We start from the raw sequence: 21,242 nt of genomic DNA, 5'->3' as shown, positions 1-21,242 counted from the left end.
TAACTGCCCTCTTACTGGCTCCCTTTAACCTCTGTCACTTCGCTGCACTGTTGCATCCTTATCTCTTTTCTATCGCTACTTCAATGGTCACTGCTCCTCTGAACTGTCTGATTGCATACCTGCACCTCTACGATGGGTGCATAACACCCGTCTAGCAGCAAACTCTCATCCCTTTTCTGTCCAGCTCTCAAATGCAAGAGTTAACCGTTACTCCCAGTCCTTCATTTATGCAACAGATCAACTCTGGAACTGTCTCCCTTTGTTTGTATTTCCTGCTTCCTATGATCTCCAGTCTTTCAAATGCTGTGTGTCCAGGCATCTCGAAATGATTGGATCTTGAATTTGGCTCTCTATTGTATTTTGTTTTTCTCATGGAGGGAACAGTTATTGCAGGCTCGTGGCCTTTTTTCCCCTTCTTCCTAGCTTTATTTAAAAAAAAAAAAAAAAGTCTGGTCATCCGTACCTTAAATGTTTGGACTGTGTAGCCTAGCCGCAGACTGCTATGCTTGTGATGAGGCAAAAAATAAGTAATTGATAGCTGACAGGCTGGATGGATAAATTAGGATTCGTATGGTATAACACAACGTACATGTTTTTTTATGATGAACGTACCTTTTAGATCACTCATAAAAGCTAAAATTGCACATGGTTACACATATGAATTTGTTGGTAAAACTTAATCAGAAAAGACAGTTGAAATGTATTTAATGTTATGCAATAATATGTTTTAATTTTTGTTACTGATGCCAATGTGGTTGCAGAAAGAAAGCACAGTATTTTTGTCACTGCAATTTCCTTTGCATTAGCACTGCATGATGTCATATGCAAGCATGTGATTGTTTTGTTAGACTAGTGTTTATGCCTTTTTGATACGTTAACCCTGAAACTTTATTTGGCATAATTAAAGTCCACCTTGTATTCCTAAAATCTGGACACAAGAATAGTATTGATTTGCTCTTTCTTTTTTTTGTTTATTGTTTGTCAGTTGAATTACTTCTACATTATATTCATTTGAACAAGTTAGTTTGAATTAAAGTGTTTTCCAGCTTAAATAAAGTAAATAATGCAAGTTCTTGGCAGGATAACAAACACAATGTGGGAACTAGAAGCCCGAGGGTTAAGGTATAAGGAACATTGATTGGTAATGATTTTGTCACGGTATATGTATTGTATCTTTCGAATTTTACCTTCATTTTGCTGTGAAAATTTGAAAGACAGATAAGAAATCAGATTCATAAATTTACATTAAAATGAGTTATCAGGTACCTTTTTGTACAGTTCTGTAATTTTAAGGTTAGTGTGCCTTACAAATTGGTTAATTAATGCACCATTTAGAGGTAAGGGCCCCTATTTTCTTAGAGGTAAAGTTTTACCCACACCAGGGCTGCATCAGATACAGTACTAGTCAACCTTACCAAATCCCTGATTTTACATATAGTGCAATGAGACTTGGTTACAGGAAGTGCTCTCCTCCTCTGCCCCCCTCCCCCTGTAATCTTCATTGTACTGTATGCTGTACTGTATAAGGTCAGAGTTTTGGCAAAGGTGATTAGTGTCTGAATATGCCCTGATTGGGAGATAAATTACCTCTAAGAAAATAAGGGACCTTACCTGTGAAAGGTCTTTAATTAACCAGTTTTAAGAATTTGTTCCTTAACTCCATCACTCTAGTTACTTTTCATGTTTTTTTCTCCTGTTCTTGCTACGGTGCAACCTCGAAAATTTGAATGTCTAAAGTTCAGACACATTCTAAGTTAATACCATAACTTAAGAAATCATTGCTGTCATCATTTAAAATTTGCTGTTAAATTTGACCACAGAATTGAGCATCCAAAATTGGTGACTCCACTTACCTAATACTGACTGACCATACTAGCATCTGGTCATCCATAATAAACATTTCCTTTCCTCCTTGTGCTCAAGAAACTCTTGATTCTTTGATTCAGTTTAAACATTATCAGGTTTCATCATAATTATGGCATAAGAAAAGTTTCCTTGTTATACTGATTAGTGCAGTGCTGTGAAAAAAGTACACAACAGAACAATCCAGCTCCAAGCAGGTAGTATGTGTTTATGTTATGAGATGATTGTGGTGATGGAAAGAAGACCATGTACAACATAAAAATGTAATACTAGTTAGAATTTCTGTAGTCTACAGACTGAAACTAGGGTAATTAAATGTTCTTGCACATGTTCATAAAGAGAGTCACGGTGTTAGAAACACAACAGTAAACAACAAAACAAAGCATTGTGATAAGATTATGAATGTTCTATGCTGGGTGAAAGTACAGGAAATTTCCCTTAACCACACACTACGGAACACCACTTGTCAGACGTCATTAGCTGATGAGTTGTACTTACATTCAGCAAAAGCATTATTGTTGGTAGGCAGCAGTTTTGTAAAATATTTCTTTTAAATGATTTGTGTCACTGTTAAGCCACTGTTAAGTTAACATTTGAGTAAATTAGCATCTACTCCACAGTAAATAAAAACCCTTGACATCTTTTTCCACTTGTTTCACACATCTGTCTATCTGTCTGTCTATTGTCAGATGCCTTAATCCAGTAAGGGATGGCCACAAACAAATTGCCTCCATTGCGCCCTTTCCCCTGTCATTTCGCTGCCCTCCCCCCCAGCCCACACCTCCCCTCTCTCATACCTCTTCATTCCATCCCATCATCTCATCCTCAGCCTCCCCTTCCCTCTCCTCCCCTTCACCTCACTCACATGCACTCTCCTTATTAGTCTCTTGCTCTTCATCCTCTCCACATGGCCAAACCACACCAGTGTATATCTCCTAACACTTTTTATCACATCCACATCCACACCACAATGCTGCTTCACTTCCTCATTTGTCAGTCTGTCTTCATGCAATGCCACATGCTCCTCTCAAATAACTCATTTCCACAGCTTTCACTCTTGAATTGTGTCCTTCCAACAAGGTCCAAGCTTCACTTTCATGGGTTAGAGTTGGTATCATGGTGCTATCATGCACTGGCATTTTTACTTCCATGCTCACTGCTTTCAAAGAACCAGGAACCTTTCTTCCCTGTTGTACCTTTTCAAGGACTTCATCCTCCAAATTTCCATCCTTACTCATCACACTACCCAAGTACTTAAATGCACTCACATTTTCCATTTCCTCTTCATCCAACATCACTGTACATTCAGTGACATCGTTTCTTTGGAAGAGCCTAACTTTACTCTTCCCTACATTCACCTTTAGATTCCTTTTCTTACACACTCTCCCAGACGCTTTCACCAAGCCTTGTAGTTCCCCTTCATTTTCACTAAACAATACAGTACAGTATCATCTGCAAACAACAGAACTGGAAGTTCCCAAGTGTTGCCCTTTCTCCTTAGGGCTGCTTCAGCATCCAGTGCCCTACCTTGCATTGCATTTATAATCCCATCTGTATACTGACTGAATGGCCATGGAGACATGACACATCCATGTTTCAGTCCAACATTCATTTAGAAAAATTCACTCAGTTCACCATCCACAGGCACTGCTGCCTTAGCACCCTCATATATACTCGTCATGGCATTCAAGAACTTCCCATTTACTCCATATATTCTTAATATTTTCCACATTCTTTGTTTGTTCACTCTGTCATATGCATTCTCCAAATCCGTGAAGATCACATACAACTTCTTTCCCTTCTCTAGAAGCTTTTCCACTAAAGACCTGAAGATGAATATCTGACCTACACAATCTCTTCTCTTCTTAAAACGTTGCTGTTATTCTCCCACTAATTCCTACGTTATTTCCCTAACTCTGTCAGTAAGTATCCTACCAAATATTTTTCCTGTTACACTATCATATGCCCCTATGATTATCATACACATCTTTTTTCCCCATTTCTTTTGTATAGGGGAATAATTATAACTGGCTTCCAGTCCTTTGGGACTTTACCTTTCTCCCAGGCCAGTCTACACATCTTCCATATCCATTTTGCTACTATCTCTCCCCCATGCTTCATCATTTCACCCCACAGTACATTAAATCTTGGGGCTTTCCCCATTTTGACTTTCTTCTTTATTTCCACTACTTCCATCCTACTAATCCCTTCCTCCCTTCTCACCTCCCTCCTCCTCCGAGTCATTCCCCACCCACACATACTCACATTACTTTCATTCTCGGTGTTTAACAGTTCCTTAGCCCCATACCCGTGGACTGTCACTACCGTGACGCTCGTTACATAAGTACCATACCGCGGGGCGTCACTTCTGTGATCCAGGTTTCATTTTTAAATCACCCAGGCTTTCAAGTGCGGTCTTGTATCATGTATCAGTACTGTCAGTGTGTAGCTATAGGCAGTGCTGCTAATACCGCTAGTACTTGCATCCAGTGTTACCAGTTTAGCCATTTTTCTGTGTTTGCCTCTCTTCTCCACCTCCTCTCCTTTCCCCTCTACCCCGCCTAGCTACAGCCTGGCCACACAACGCAACTCCCGGCCATTTTTTTTCCATTCGCTGTTTCCATTGAAATGTGCCCTATTGCCTATTCTCATACTAAAAAATATATTTTAAAAATAGGGAAAATACTAATTGATACTGCAATTGGCCTTGGAGTAGCTAATTTATCACCTGGCAACACCCCACGTGCACTTGGTTGCTAATTTTCCCTGTTCATTACCCTTTGAAATGTCCCTTATGACTTATTATCATACTAAAAAGTATATTAAAGAAAAAAAAAAAGGGAAAAGGCTAAGTGATACCTCCATTGATCTGGAAGTAGCCAATGTATTGTCTATTGTCTAGATTTCCTACTATCCCCGCGGGAGGGGCACGGCATGGTCCAGCCATCCCTGCGGGTAAGGGGTTAGTGTTCTTCATCTGCTCACTTTTTTTTTTTTTTTTTTTTTTTTTTTGCCATTGTCAGTCTACCATTTTTATCATTTACTCCCCTACTAACTTCTGTATCACCCTGTCTAACTCTCTTTACCTCCTTCCAGAACATTTTCTTACCTTCCCTCCACTTTACCCTCTAATTCCTTCCAAATTCCTCATGCACTTTCTTCATACTTTCACTTACTAATCTTTTCACCTCTCTCTTCCTCTCTACATATAATTCTGTCTTCCATCTCTCAGCTTCCTCCATGCCTCTGCTTCCCATCGACGTACTATATGCCTTCTTCTTTTGCATCACAGCTTGTCTCATCTTCACTCCACAGTGCTGTTCCTTGCACCCCCTTTTGTATTCTATTCACCCCACACACCACCTCACATGCTGCACAGATTTCTTCTGGGAATGTCTTCCACGCGCCTTCCACCTCCCGCATCTGCTTCAAATCATATTTACCCAATCACTCCTCCACTTCTCTTTCATATTCTGCCTTTTTTTTTTTTTTCCATCCCAGGGGCGTACCTAGAGATTTGGGGGCCTGAGGGGCTAGGTTCTTTGCAGGGCCTTTGCGGGGCCCCCCTCCTGGAGGGGGCCCCCGTAAAGAACTTAGCCCCTCTCATTCTCAAAACTTATCTAATATTTCAGCCGGGATTGTCGGGATGATAAATATATATATTTTTAAATATTAATAAACAAGCTTATAAAATTTTAAGGCTCTTGGGGTCCCGGGGGGCAGTTTCAAACAGCCTCCCCCCCTCAGGTACGCCACTTTTCCATCCTCTTTGCAACTTTTCACCCCTCCTTCTGCGAACTACTTCCTCCTGTCCTTCGTATTCATCCATTGTATTTGTACCTTGATTTTCACCACCACCGAGTGATGGTCAGAAGATCCACTCCCCTGACCTCTTTATGCTCTTGCATTCTTTACATACCACATTCTGTTATCCACACACACTTAATCAGTCACCGCCTTCTATTCATTCAGTTCACCACCCACCCTTCTCATCACTTGCCACGTATACCTGTGGATCATTTTGTGCCTAAAGAGGGTATTGACTGTCACCAACCCCCTCCCCACATGAATGTCCACTTGAACGCTGCCATTCTCATTCACTTCTGCAGGCACAACCCACTCACCAGCCACTCCATCCACCTTCACATTCCCTTTTCCATTCGTATCTCCAATCAAAAACACTCATTCCTCTCAAACTTTTTCATGCACGCTTCCACATTTGCCGAGAACCCATCTTTAACTCTGCTCACATGGTCTTCCATAGGCGCATATACACACACAGTTGCACATGTTTGTAATTTTACTTTCAGTCTTGCCCTTACAATCCTATACTCTTTTTTATACTCTCCTTCCATCTCTTGCACACAACAATACATACATCCTCTTTTTCCCTCTCATTCTCACTTACTTCCTCACATATACCCTGTCCATACTCCTGCTCTCTCACACACCCACCTTTCATTTAGTCTCAGTCAGTCCACATATGTCCACTCTTGCACCCTCAAGCACCTGGAAAATCTCTCTCTTTCACCTCATCATTCTCACCCCTTACATTCTACAGTACGTCGAAATCCGTACCGTGTCCTTTGTACTGTCCTTGTTCGTCACCTGTTGGTCTGTCCTGGTTTGAGGCATTTTGTTTGCATTTAGTTAGCTGTTTTTCGTGTGAGGGGCACTAACCCTCCGCCAACCCAATTGTTTACACATAAGGAACACATATTGCATCGTTATAACGTTACCACTCAGTGTGTGAAATGATTTCCTGTTTTATAGGAAATCATTTGGCTTGTCACTCAATTTAGAGTTACCTTGGAGTTGAGTATCACCTCACTGAGTGAGTGGATGATGGGCACCCCCGACCGACCATACATGCATGGAGATATTGCATCACTGTTTATATTTTAATATTACTACAGTACAGGTGCAGCAATAATGCAGACTTGTGTAAGTGTACTTAGTAATAAAATACATAATAAAAAAAACAATAGACTAGACATACTGTGGGTGAGCAATGAGCAGTCGTGTGAAAGATGAATGTAGCATCACTCCAAAACACATTGGCAGGTTGTAAACAGAAGTTAGGTGGTCCACTGCTGCACAACTCAGTGCAGGGTAACAGTGAAGGAAATGTATATTTGTGTAGTTCTGTTTTAAATAAATAATTGAATGGAAAATTATTTTCATGTGCAGCATAATGATGGATGTTTAATATGAATACAGCTGTGAAATGTTTTAGAACAGAAGTGGGCATACAGAAGGTGAGGAAGGAGACAAGAATAATACTTCGTGGTTAGTAGCAAGTATTATGCTGAAATTATCATTAGCTTGAGTTAACAGCGATAAATGCAAACTGTTGTACTATGCAAACACTGAAAAATAAGATTCCTGAATTAAGCATGGTAGTCCATACTACAAAACTCATTTCAAAAGTACTGTACGTCTAAATTACAATAATTGAATCTTCCGTCCAAAAGTTGAATAGTTTGTGGACATGAACGTTTCGAGTTTTAGAGGTTGCATTGTACCACTGGATAATTTTATTCAGTTTGATGGAGAGATTATGCAGTGAAGAAGTTAATTAAGGCTATGTCTAATCCCTTCCTTTCAAAAAGTATATCCTAAGGTGAATAAAATTATATGGTGGTAATAAGAACAGAATATCAAATGTGTCATTAGACTGTAGAATTACAGAAGCATACGTAGGCAGCCTGCGTCAGATATCCGAGAAGTGTAGAAAGAGTTAACTACTATGGATCATCTCAATACCTCCAGCTTATGATATATAAATTAGCATAAATTAGCAAGTGTCAGGTACAACCAATAGTTTTTAGTATTATTTTGTCATCATATGTTTATCAGTTTTTCTCTGCATTCCAGACCATCCGTGCCGTGTGAGGAGTATACTGTACAGTGATGATGAATGACCCCCCATGACCAGACGGTTCAGGAAAAGTTCAGTGTAGTTTTTTCTTATAACTTTTGTGTGCCTAAATCAGAGGCGTAACAGGAAATATCCTCATGGTTTCATGTTCATAAATTTCTCTTGAAAGTTTTGACAATTTAACTTAATGTTGATATTATACTTAGCTCTTATTATTGGAAGGATTCTGTTACTTACTTTCTTTGCTTCAGGTTTGATTTAAGTGTTCCTCAGTTGATGCATGTGGCAGTAATTGCTTCAGCTGCATTTGTTTATATTAGGGGTGGTTACTGAGGAACCGAGCCGTGCCGATCACTTGAGTCAGCAGTTTTTCCGAGGCCTTAGAAACTTTTCAAACTTTATCCCTCTCTGTCATGCAGATAATTTCCTTTTTATCCCTCTAAAAGCAGCACAAGATGACCTTTTCCATCAACACCTTTCCCTTTAATTATAGTAAAAATATTGAGTTTCTTCCCCATTTGAGGTAGTCCTACTCACATAAATACAGTACATGTTGTCTAGTAATTTTTTCATCTTCTTAGATACATTTCGAAATTCCAATGCCCAAACTTTTAAGTGCTGTCCCTCAAACCCCCCCCCCACCCCTCTCCCCTTCCAATAAGTGCTGAGGAGTGCATTGCCTTCTGTGAGTTTCTAAGCTTCTTTGTGCTAAGCAAGAGTTTAAAAATTGGATTTGCTTCATAAGCAGTCCTTATTTTCGATACTTCAACCAAACAGTTTCAATGATGACCTGTAGGTCATGTGTGAGTGTATTGTAAAGTTAGATGTGCAGTTCCATTCATTATTGTTTCTAATGTAAATGTGTCAGTGGTGTGGTTTATTTAAGGAAACACAGCCGTGCTCATTTTCAGTCTTTGTCATTGGAACACTCAGTGTTTGTAAGCACATTCTCAGATGTTTGAATAGGTTAAAGCTGCATTTGATAGATTAAGTATTGTTGTTACTTAGAATTTTAGCATACTTTTATTAATTGTTCGTATATTTCTCTTACTTGTGTTCACAAAGCAAATGTTTGGTACAAACATTTTCAAAACTAATTAATTATTCTACAAGCAAAACTTGTCAGTTATTAATGAAAGGTTCTTTATTTGGTATTCTAACTACTACAGTCCATTTGGAGTTCTTCCTAAATATCATTGGCTTTACCTGCCAACCCATCCTCAAGTTCCACCAAACAAATAAGTAGACAGGATTTTTTTTTGTAAATCCAGCCAGTGGTGATTGTAGGTTACTCAAATCAACTTTTGCACTTAATTATAAGCCAGATACCAAGTAGGCTTATAAAGCTTCTCCTGAAATACTAAATTTTACAACTCCTTGAGGGTGGTAGGGAGACTCGTACTTTCCAGTCCACACAAGAATACAGTATAATCACTGCCACTTTAGTTAAGTTGCGAGTGTCACTTTAACAAGTATATGTACAGCTTGTGTACTTGAAATGCATATGAAATTACCAGAAATTATTGATAATGGTAGAGTGAATGAAACACACATAGATTGAGAAGGTAAGACACTAGTGAGAGCAATTGATTTAGCTAAAGAGCACCTGGGACAGAATGAATGATATGAACCATCTCCAAATCCATTTTTATACTACTGTACTGTATTCCAAGCATGCTTTATTGTACTAGTTCTTTTTTTCATACTTTATACAGTGTTTTACTAAGCCTGCATCATTCTCCAACTGTGACAACTGAGTGTCATGATCACACAGTGAGAGTCAAGATTACTGTAACTCCTGTTGTTCCTCCATATTTGTGGGTTCGCTGTTTGTGGGTTGTTGATTGCAAGTTAATAAACCAGCTCAAAATATGTTGTTAAATCATTCAAAAATACACTTCAGGCAAGTAGATTTTAATGTCTGATGCTATTTTTGGGCACTGCAAATAGTTAAATTGTGACTTCAGGGTCTATTTTGGGGAGCACCCGGTCATTAGCGGATTTTTGTTGATTTTAGGTATGCAAATATGGAGGGATGACTATACACTTATATTTAGGTCATAACAATTTTTTCATGTCATCCACTTGTACAAATGCAGGATAGCATTTACTTCATGAGTGAATGCTTGTTACTCTGATGTACTTCAGGTGTTTCATAGTCACATGGCATTAGACCATTTGTTGCTGCTTTTATTTTCAGCATACTGAGAGAAATCTCATAGCCTTAAAGTATAGAGTGATTCATTAAAATGTTTACACTTAAACAGTTTGGAAGGACCCAGGAAGCAGTATAGGTTTGCTTTGAGATATGTAAATATCTGTGGGTACAGTACCAGGCAGTGGCTGTAGGAAGCATCTAACAACAGTACTTACATTATATAAAAGGTTTACATTTGGAGAGTAATCCCTTAGTTATCCGGACATTCCATATCTGGACATACTCCGGATCTGAACGTTAGGCCTTGGCTCTGTTATGTCAGTATCCAAAATCTTTGTCCGTATCTGAACATAAGATTTCCGATAGGGCCAGTTGGCGGCCTGCAAATTTAAAAAATCGGTTTGGTGGCTGGCCGGCCTATCTGGCCACGTGCTGGTAATACCTAACCCACCAGCTGAGCAAAAATGGCCACCTGCCTCATGAATGAACGGTCAAAATCACCCAGCCAGCCACTCGAGACGCGTGCTCGTTGTAGAACCAAACCACCAGCTGAGCCAAAATGGCCATCTGCCTCCTTACCTAATGGTCAAAGTCACCCAGCCAGCCTTTTAAGCAATGTGCTGGTAATAGAACCTAGCCCACCAGCTGAGCAAAAATGGCCCTCTGCCTCCTTACTGAATGGTCAAAGTCACCTCGCCGACCAGTAGAGTCACGGTAACGCTATGTTTAGTGGCAGGTACTGCATGCCCCCTCTCATCGTCCAGCTCCAGTGGTGAGAGGAGGCAGAATTTTCCAACATTTGTTAAGTGATTATGTTAGCCACTAGATCACCTGGGATTACTGTACACCAGCTGCTGTAGAGCACAGGCTAATGGGTTGCAGCGCCTGTTACCAAACACTGGGTGGTAAGTACAGTACAGTACAGTACTGTAGCTATTAAAATTATTTTTGCAACCTTTGTTTCCATTTTTTTTTTCTTTTTATTTTTTTATGCAATGTTTTCCTAGTGCCTAGCACTATATCAGATATTCTTGTATGTGTTTTGATGTCTAAATAATTGAAAGACCAAAGAACACTGTCAAAATTAGGAGGGGTACTTTACATATAGGTACGCTCTGAATGATGTGGTATTTTTCCGTATCTGAACATACCGATGGCACTATTACAGCGGATAATAGAGGGATCACTGTACAAAATTTAGCTCCGTGCAGGTATCTAAAATTTGTTGAATCACCCTGTTTTTGCTGCTTTGTTACTGCAGATGTTAGGCATTTTGACAGCTGGTTGGCATGTATAGCTCTGTATTACAGGTACTTGTATTTTTATTTTAGCAATAGATTGCTACTTGTACAACGTAACTGTTTAAAAACTGGATGCATAGTAAATTTTTACACAGTTAATTATATAACATAAAAATAAGAGCAAAGCTAGATATTTAGCAAGATATGGCATAGTATGTAACAAGTTAGTTATGAATGTAATTACCATTTTTCATGGTGATTGAAGTCCTTGACTACATAGCCATAAGCCAGAAATGCCACCAGAATATAGTGTTACTGTGATAGTGTGGGGTTACTGTGATTATATTTTTGTATGTATACATTACTGTATTACTCTGCTAAAATAATAATCCATTTCCTTTGCTCATTTTGAGAAGAAAAATGCATCTGTAGCTTAAGAAACAAAAGTGAAAATCATAAAATAGTAACAAGCATTGTCATAATGTACCTTGAGGTGTAGCAGCCCAGGATTAGACTATTAGTATATAGTAAAAGTGGGGGGGTGGGTGGTGAACAATAGCATCTCTTGCATGCCCAAAAAATAACCATAGGTACCCCATAGTTTCTCAGTAACTGAATATTATCTTGTACTCTTAAGACTGCAGGTGAACTCTTGGAGCCGTATTCTCATCGGCTTTCTTGTACCTTTTCCTTAGCTGTTAATTTTGGTAATTACACTGAGTGACAAGCCAAATGGTTTCTTGTATACCAGGAAACCATTTACTATGCTGGGTGGTAACCATATAACAAAATTATGGCACCTGGTGGTTTAGTGGTAACCATATAACAAAATTATGGCACCTGGTGGTTTAGTGGGTAATTAAGGCATTCCAATCGGATTGAGCCAGTGCAGGTTTATATCCAAGGGATGGTTGGGATTTATTGCTCATGTACTGTCACTCAGGGATGAGTGAAGCCGTTCACTCTTATCATAAATGTCAGGACCAACTTGCCTAGTCCCGGGCTTCTATGTTCTTCGTGGGGCAATATAGGATTATATGATGAATGAGGAAAAAAAAAAAAAAAACATTAATAGCCTCTGGTGTTTTGTATCTCTTTAATACTGACATAGATTCCATTATACAGCTACTGAAGAAGTATTCACAAGCCATATGCAGAAATAAATGGTAAGGAAGAAGTATTAGAGAACCCCCTGAACTGACAAGAATATGGCTCCAAGTCAAAGCTGTAATAAATCAGCCAAGGTGCAGTAGCATTTTATTAGAGTAACATAACATGATCCTTACATACACAACATTTTGTAATCCCATCTTTATTTTCTCGCTATCCTCAGCCGTTGACCTCTTTAGCCTAATGATGGTTTGCATTTTATTCTTATTACCACAAGACATTTATTTAGCTTATAGACAGTATCTGAAGGGATTATGTTAAGTAATTATAGATCCCCTTGACCTTTCAGAGGTTTTGCATAAGCTAACAAAAACCATCAGGTGGTAGCAAAAAAAAAAAAAAAAAAAAAAAAGGAAAGGATGAAAGATGTGTTTGTTTACTGTTGCAAGTACAGCACAGGTATGTCGTTTGTAGGTGTACAGTACCTGTATACTTGTTAGCCATTTCTCACATGTATAGTATACTGTAGACTTGTTTTGACAGGATGAGTTTATGATTCAGGAATGTAGAATTATATCACTTTCTTAATACTCTGTGCACATGTAATGCAGGTATAGGTACTTTGTTTCAGTGTAGGTGTTTCTCAGAAGTTAGAATTGTATCGTGCTCTAGATACTTCTTAAACATGTAATGAATGCTAGGGTACTTTCAGTTTCAGTATTGGAATTTCTCACTTAAAGATTTCATGCATTAAGTTACTGCAGGATAAACAGTACACTTATGTCACTTAGGAGTTATGATTCACCACAAAGATGTTTGAAAGGATTTTTTTTTTCTTTTTTTTCCATAATCCAAAAGCATATGCAAATCTTGATATGGTTTTATTAAAAAAAAAAAAAAGTACATATACAGTATCATGGCCTTTAAGTGAGGAATGCCCTATTTATATTTATTTAAGTTGTTTATTTCTTCATTGTTTATATTTGTCTTATTGCCTTGTAATTACGATAGAACTACATTTGTGTTACTTTGGGTATGACAGTTTAGCCCATCTTTGGTCATGACTGACATTTGATAACATTATTTTACCTTGTTTTTGTACTGGATCTTTCTGGGTACTGTATTCTTGCAGCAGGAAGGTAATTAGCTGTAATGTCTAAATTTATATGATAAAAGCTAATTGTTGTATGTTGAGTGTTGCATGCAAACAAACAAACAAACAAAACTTGCTAAGTCCCATAGATGAAATACCTTGTTCTTTGTATATTTATGTGGGCAGTTAACAAATATATACAGTATATATTACATATATATATAAAGATATATATATATTTCTTGGTGGATAGGGGAATGTTTGATAATGCAAATCAACAAAAATGTGTATGGTAGCAATAGACATGTAGATAAAAATTTGCTCTAGTGTCACTATGTATTATCATATAAGTCAACAAATTTTCCTCCTCATTGTTTCTGAAAACTCAGTGCCTTGGTTTCCGTTGGGATTTTCATCCAGAAATCCAAAAACATCAGCTCAACTTTGTTTTTAATGAGAGAAAAATAAATCTGTTAACACCAAGTTGGCATTATAGAACACACTGACACTGTTGAAATGCTTTACAAACCAAAAATTAATTGTTGTTTGCCCATTCTGAGATTGAGCAAATTTGGGCTCTCTGGACATAGCTACTCCTCACCCTGCCCTAAGGTGGGAAAGGAGATCCTGATGATGATGTCTGCCTATTCTCTGAACATCAGCAGATCCACCCACTTGTCATAATCCCAGAATATTCTGAGCTGATTTTTTCTGTCTTTGCCATACTGAGTGATTAGATTGTTTGACTGATGGGTTGTGGTTGGTTTCTAGTGGATAGTAAGTTATTCAGAGGCAGTTGTAACTAAATTTTGCTATATGATTTTATTGCATTATTTTTAAAGTCCAAGTTATTTTGCAACTATTGTGTCAAATTTTAAAGTAAGTCAGGATACAGTATGATAGTGTGCACTGCTGATGTTGGACTGATTACTGGCTTCTTCAGTGGAAACTACACATACTGCCATCCAGTAAGGACCATAGTTACCATAAAACCGACAGAGAAACTTAGGCACCTGAGAGTTTGCTCCTGTGACATCTCACCCATACATGGAACCTCAAACTATTCTCCTGTCTCCTCAAGCTTCTAAATATTATTGAAATACATAAGACATAAGGCCCAGTGTTTCAATGCTTCCAGTTCTTGTATTAAGTACATTTATATAAATGGTGAAATGAGGTACCATGCAAGGCATAGTCATATTTAGTACAATACTGTAACAACAGACCTTAGCATCCTGGTGCAATTCTGTAGTGCCATACAGCCATCCTCTGGCTTGCATGGATTTGTCATGCATGGTAACAAACTGTGATCATGATTCACTATGTGTTAAAAATTTGGCATGTGGTGATATATGGCTTGTAATCCTTGACCCATAGTGCACAGTACCACCTTTCTTGTAGTTCCTGTTCACAGATGTTCAGTCACACTCATTTCCCTGGTAGTGATGGTTATAGTGTTATAGGATAAACTTGAAGTTTTTTATATTGTTTGTGTACATTCGACACAGCTTATGAGAGTTTTGCATGTGAATTATATGAATGCGAGGAGTGACTGAGGAGGTTTGAATGGAGGTTTGGTGGGTGAGGGGGAAAAGGGGAGGGAGGGGATGATAATGGAACAGAGAGGATAAGTGTGGGGGGGTGAAGAGAGTATGAGAGAGAGAAGGATAGTGCTGTGTGTCTGTGTCCGCACGCACGCGCGTGCATGCATGCGTGCGTGCGTCTGTGTAAGAGATACATAGAGAGAGAGAGAGAGAGAGAAAGTGTAGTGAGCTAAATTTTTAGCTTATATGTACAAGTACTTATGGCCAGGAAAAATAGTGTGTATGTGTACATATTTGTGTATGTTTGTATGTAACAAAAATAATGTTGCTTCATCTATCATTTCATTTATAAAGGCTCCAACATGCTTTCATGTGTTGGCCTTGGTTACCTAATGGTGGCTGTCTTTGCCCCTCAATCTCTAGCAGCCTCCTTATTAAGTCCCTTATCCCTGAGGTCACACCCTGTGACCTCATCCCAAGTCTTTTTCAGTCTACCTTTTGCAACGCCACCCTCAGTGTTCACACCTCTCACTTTCTGCACCCAGTTGTCATCCCCTGTCCCCTGTCCTCTCCACATGTCCAAACCATCTCAATCAACCCCTCATCATCACAACACCAATACACTCCAATCCCATCCTTCCTCTCAACTCTTCCTTCGTAAACCTAACCCCCCCAGGCCTTTCATTCAAAGAAGCACTGCACATCCACCTAATCATTGTCATAAATTTATGTCTCTGTGTGAGACAAAGACCAGTCAATCCCTGAACCATCATTCTACTCACCGTGTGAGCACAACCTCGTCACTACAAAACTTCCCTCTTAAGCTAAATAATATTGCATGACTTTAATCACTAGTAACAGTAGTAGTAGTTGGTTAGTTCTAGTCTGTGTGGCTGAGCAGATCTAATGACCACAGTAAACACCTATTTTTGTGGGGCCATCCTACTGTTACAGAACAGTACACACATTATAGGGATTCTCTCCCCCCTTGTGGTAGGGTCATACCAGGGGCCTTCCCACGGCAAGGTGCAGGAAAATATGAAGGGGTTTGGCTGCCAGGTGGACGCTGCAGCTGCTCCAGCCAAGTTCACAGCGTCACCATGTTCAGGCCGCTCTTTGGCATCTATAGACATGAAAATGCTCAAGTGATGCCCTGCCATGACAAGGGTTAATCCATAGTTTTATAACTCCTTCACCAGGCAGGGATCCACTTCTGATGGATGTTATGATCAGGCGGTAAACACAGTCTAGGATGGTCCATAAATACCCCTCCACTATAACTACACCTGGGAGTATCTTAAGTTTGCAGGTACAGCAGTTAGGTGTGGGAATACAAAATGAATAAAAGATGCCAGATAAACATTGGTAACATTGACTGAGCCATCCCTTTGACACTTGAGAAAAGGTCCGGCATGGACCTGTTGTTGCTCAGCCCTGGTCGTGTCTGGCCTGCCAGATCCATCGACTACAGGTAAGCAATTGCTGCTGTGGGGTCAACCCATATATTTCCTGTTGTTGTTGATTAACCCTTGTCTGTTTGACTGAATAAACCCATCAACCACAGGCAAGCAACTGTCCCTCCAGGGCTGTCCCTTACTGTGAACTGATGCTCCACTGTGACTGTGCTTCATAGTTGTTAGGTGATGCAGAAGATTCTAAATGAAGTTTGACCTAATCAGCTCTTGTGCCCAACAGTAATGATTCCTTATCTTGATCACCCAGTAAATCAGAACACATGTATATAACATCTGATGTATTGAGTGATAACTGAAATATTGTTTTAAAGTATACAGAGTACTTATAACAAAAGGCAGTGGGTCTTGCCACACACCTTCAGCAAATAGTTATATACAGCCAAGGGTTATAAATTCATGGGTGTAGCCACATGCCCGTTAGCAAATGGTATAGTATAATGCTGCAAAATGTTAAGGAATATATAAGATATATTACATACAGAAGAGAAGTAGCATCAGAACAGTATAGAAGCACAGTATAGCAGCATTTGCCCCAGCCCATGATGACATCGCACCACCTTATCAGTGGGTCATATGGAGCAAGGCCGTATGGGGTCGGTGAGTGATGGTCAAACTCACTCACTCAGTCTCAACTTCATTACCTTACTACTTTTAGTTATTTATTTATTTTATACATGTACTTCATTGGTACACACTAGAGTTTTACATTGGCCTGAGGACTGGTAGTGGTGCCTGTTATGCTACGTGTTCAAGAGTCAATCTCTTGTCCTCTGAACCTGAGCTACTGAGCTGGGGTTCCCTTCGTGACTGGGTCTAGAGTATACAACAAGAGGAACAGGGCATCAAAACTCTGGTCAACCAACCTTACACGTATATTACCTGTTACAACGCAAGACTGAATACAATATTAATATTACACACTGAACAGGTAAGGGACACAATAGGACAGGTAGACACTGGTTCAGGCTGCTGTGGTCTTGGGCTGCTCACAGGTGTCATCCGGGTGTGCGAGGAACCTCGTCAGGTGTGCCCTTCTCCAGGAGACACGGGACCACTGCCAGGGGTTGGTGCATCCACAGTGGGCTGCTGTGCAGCGTGAAGGGAGGCCCTTCCCTAGTGGGGCCTCGGTGGGGAAGGTGGCCCTCGGGACTGCAGCCGAACAGGGCGAGCAGGTGTACTTGCCTATGCCCGCTCCTGGAGGAGGACTGCTTGCCAATGGGACTGGGGAGGTCACGCCCCAGAGTCCTGGGGGCGCCCCTGGGTGCTGCGATCTTGCTTGGGCCGAGTCGCTGTCAGGCGCTGCCTGGGGCATCCCTTCCTCAGGGAGTCCGACAGCGAAGGGCATTGCCGGGGCGCTGGCTGCAGGGCATGAACTCCCAGACTCACTACAGGGCCTCACCAGATCTCCTCCAGCTGCAACTCTGCCTGGGAACTGCCTCTGTGGGGAGAGAAAGGTGTCCCGTTCGGCCTCTGGGTGGGTGGTGAGGCAAACAAGGGACGTCCTCCATGAGGGTAGTCACAAGGGCAGCAGACGAGGGATGTACGGTGGCCGATCCCTCCCCGGAGCAGACGGTGGCCATCTCCACGGTTCTACGTGCCCCTGAGACAGCAGGTGACGGGCATACAGTGACTGTCCTTCCCCGGTGCGGACGGTAGCCGTCACTGCGGTCCTGCTCCCTGAGGAGGTGGCAGATGAAGGACAGACGGTGGCTGATCCTTCCCCAGCGGGGACAGTGACTGTCGCCGCGGTTCTGCCCTTCTCTGGGGTCATAGCAGGGAGACATAGAGTGACCGATCTGCCCCCGGTGCGGACGGTGGCTGTCACTGTGGTGCTGTTCCCGGGAGTGGCTGCAAGTGAAGGGCGTACGATGGCCATCCCTTCCCTGGTGCAGACAGTGGCCGTCACCGTGGTCCTCCAGGGGGTAGCAGCTGAAGAGCGTACGGTGGCCAACTCTTCCCCAACGCGGAAGATGGCCATCGGTGCGATGCTGCCTGGGACTGTATCTCTACAAGTCCCACCCCAACCCTGGCCAATGCTGGCCCGGCTGGAGAGTAGTATGCCGGGGCGGCATTCCTGCTTATGGTTCTGTTGAGGGGAAGAGGGGCGCAAGGCAATAGGGGACATAGGCCCGTCTTGAGTGGGCCTTACGCGCGCATTATGCGCCTCCCTGTGGTCTTCCCCTGGGGTGGGTGTTACGACACCCGGTCCGTAGCTCCTCCATGGAGTTGGTATTGTGCCACCTCTTCCGTGGTCTCCCGTTCCGGTGGGTATTTCAGTGCCCATATCTAGTTAAGGATAATGAGGCTGTTGAAAATGTACAGAGGCAAGCTGGTAAGCTGGTAGCAATATTCATACATTGGCCTGAGTATTGGTAGTGGTGCCTATATCTAGTTAAGGATATTGAGGCCGTTGAAAATGTACAGAGGCGAACTGGTAGCGACATTGGATACGAGGATAGCCTACAAAAGGGCGAGAGGTGAAATGATTGAAACCTATAAAATTTTCTGTGGAGTGTATGACCAAGAAGTGTGTGATGACATTGGAGGATCAGGCAGCAAGAGGTCATAAAAAGAAAAATGTTTAAAAATGGGTGATGGCTAGAAATGCGGAAAAATTCTTTCTGTAACAGTAATTTTAAGTCGGTAATTCAGTTTGAGATAAATTTAAATAAAGCTTGGGATAACAGAGACCTATTTAATTAAAAAGCTAAAATACAATATCAGGCGATTTTGTCGTCCAAGCTGGAGCTTGGGAATCGAAGCGCGTCTTGGGGCGCTTGGTTTTTGTCCGCAAAAACAGTCCAGGATACGTAGAACCGAAAAATTACGTGCCAATCGCAAAGTAAACAGAGGGGTTCGCCGAAGACGATTTTCTGACGAATGTGCAACTTAAATGTAGCCGTTATTTGCGCTGAACTGGCTCTATATATCGTTAATATTAGCCACCTGCACCCTAATTTTATGTACATAATGCTAATTTCAGGATATTTATCATTTATGTATCCTTGCTGGCCAGTCTCACTCTCCCAAAGCTACACGAAGACTGCTCCCGACCACTCTTGGGTGGGATACGAAGACGGTCTTGATTTTGATGACAAACGCTTGGGCCGGCTTCGTATCACTTTAGCCGACAAAAACAGCGCAGCTTTACCGAAGATTAGCAGGGGGGTGAAAGATAAAAATGGTAGATTACTAGTGGAGAAGGGAGAAAAAGTGAGCAGATGGAGAGAACACTTTAAGGATTTGTTGAACGTAGAGGATGGAAGTAATGCGAGCATAAGTGGCTGGGGAATGGCTGGGAGAAGGAGGGAGGTGAGAAGACAGGAAGAAATCAGTAGGATAGAAGTTGTGGAAGCAATGAAGAAAGTTAAATCGGGGAAAGCCCCAGGAATTGATGGAGTGTGTGGTGAAATGCTGAAGCATGGGGGAGAGATAGTAGTAGAATGGATGTGGAAGATGTGCTGATTGGCCTGGGAGAAAGGTAGAGTCCCGGAGGATTGGAAGTCAGGTATAATTATTCCCTTGTACAAAGGAAAAGGGGGAAAAGAAGTGTGTGGTAATCATAGGGGCATTTGCCTTCTTAGTATAATAGGAAAAGTGAATGGTAGGATACTTATTGACAGAGTTAGAGAAAGAACAGAGAACTTAGTTGGAGAAGAACAGGGAGGCTTTAGGAAGGGAAGAGGTTGTGTAGATCAGATATTCATTCTTAGATCTTTAGTGGAAAAGTTTCTAGAGAAGGGAAAGAAATTGTATGCGGCTTTCATGGATTTGGAGAAAGCATATGACAGGGTGGATAGACAAGGATTGTGGAAAGTGTTAAGAATATATGGAGTAGATGGGAAGTTGTTGAATGCTGTGAAGAGTATGTACGATGGTGTGAAGGCTGCAGTGCGTGTGGATGGTGAACTAAGTGAATTTTTCTCTTTGAAAGTTGGGTTGAAACAGGGATGTGTCATGTCTCCATGGTTGTTCAATCTGTACATGGATGGGGTAATAAAAGAGGTACAAGGTAGGGTAGTGGATGTTGGAGTGGCCCTGGTGAGAGAGGATAGTGTTTGGAAACTCCCTGTACTGTTGTTTGCAGATGATACTGTGTTGTTGAGTGAAAACGAAGGGGAGCTGCAAGGCTTGGTGGATGAGTTTGGGAGAGTGTGTAAGAAACGGAATCTAAAGGTGAATGTAGGGAAGAGTAAAGTGATGGTCTTTGAGAGAGGTGAAGTCAGTGAATGTACAGCGAGGTTGGATGGTGAGGAATTGGAAAATGTGAGTACGTTTAAGTACTTGGGTAGTGTGATGAGTAAGGATGGAGGTTTGGAGGGTGAAGTGCTTGAAAGGGTACAGCAGGGAAGAAGGGTTGCTGGTTCTTTGAAAGCAGTGATAAGAAACAGGGAAGTGAGCATGGAAGTGAAAAAGTTACTACATGACAGTATTGTGATACCAACTCTAACTTTTGGAAGCGAAGCTTGGACCTTGTTGGAAGGACACAAGTCAAGAGTGAGAGCAGTGGAAATGAGTTATTTAAGAGGAGCCTGTGGAGTCACATGGAGAGACAGGCTGACGAATGAGGATATAAAGGAGCGTTGTGGTGTTGATGTGGATGTGATAGGAAGCGTTATGAGGAACACACTGAGGTGGTTTGGTCATGTGGAGAGGATGGAGGGTGGAAGACTGACGAAGAGAGTGTATGTGAGTGAGGTGGAGGGGGGAAGAGGGAGGAGGAGGCCGAGGATGAGATGGAGGGATGGGGTGGAGAGGTATATGAGAGAGGGGGGTGTGAGTTGGGAGCAGGGCAGTGAAATGGCGGGGGACAGGGCGACTTGGAGGCGATTTGTTTGTGGCCACCCCAAACGGGATTGAGGCGTCTAGCAATAGAT

General features: G+C 41.3%; 1 protein-coding gene across 6 annotated transcripts in view; it reads left to right on the top strand.

The window, feature by feature from the left end:
- Flo1 (flotillin-1) overlaps window positions 1-8,374 on the top strand; it is a 283,677-nt gene extending 275,303 nt beyond the window's left edge. For all 6 annotated transcript variants that reach the window (XM_080275747.1, XM_080275745.1, XM_080275749.1 and 3 more), the window contains one exon: window positions 7,741-8,374. Coding sequence is in view for 1 of the 6 variants with exons in the window: in XM_080275748.1 (XP_080131874.1) it covers window positions 7,741-7,758 (18 nt within the window). In the remaining 5 variants the exon portion in view is untranslated. The remainder of the gene's footprint in view (window positions 1-7,740) is intronic.
- The last annotated feature ends 12,868 nt before the right edge of the window (window positions 8,375-21,242 follow it).

Source organism: Coenobita brevimanus, chromosome 62, assembly GCF_032717465.1.
Source record: "Coenobita brevimanus isolate Jiangsu-jjx chromosome 62, ASM3271746v2, whole genome shotgun sequence".
Taxonomy (NCBI): Eukaryota; Metazoa; Arthropoda; class Malacostraca; order Decapoda; family Coenobitidae; genus Coenobita; species Coenobita brevimanus.
The sequence above is the reverse complement of the archived record's forward strand: the minus strand, read 5'-3'. Positions and strand labels throughout refer to the sequence as shown.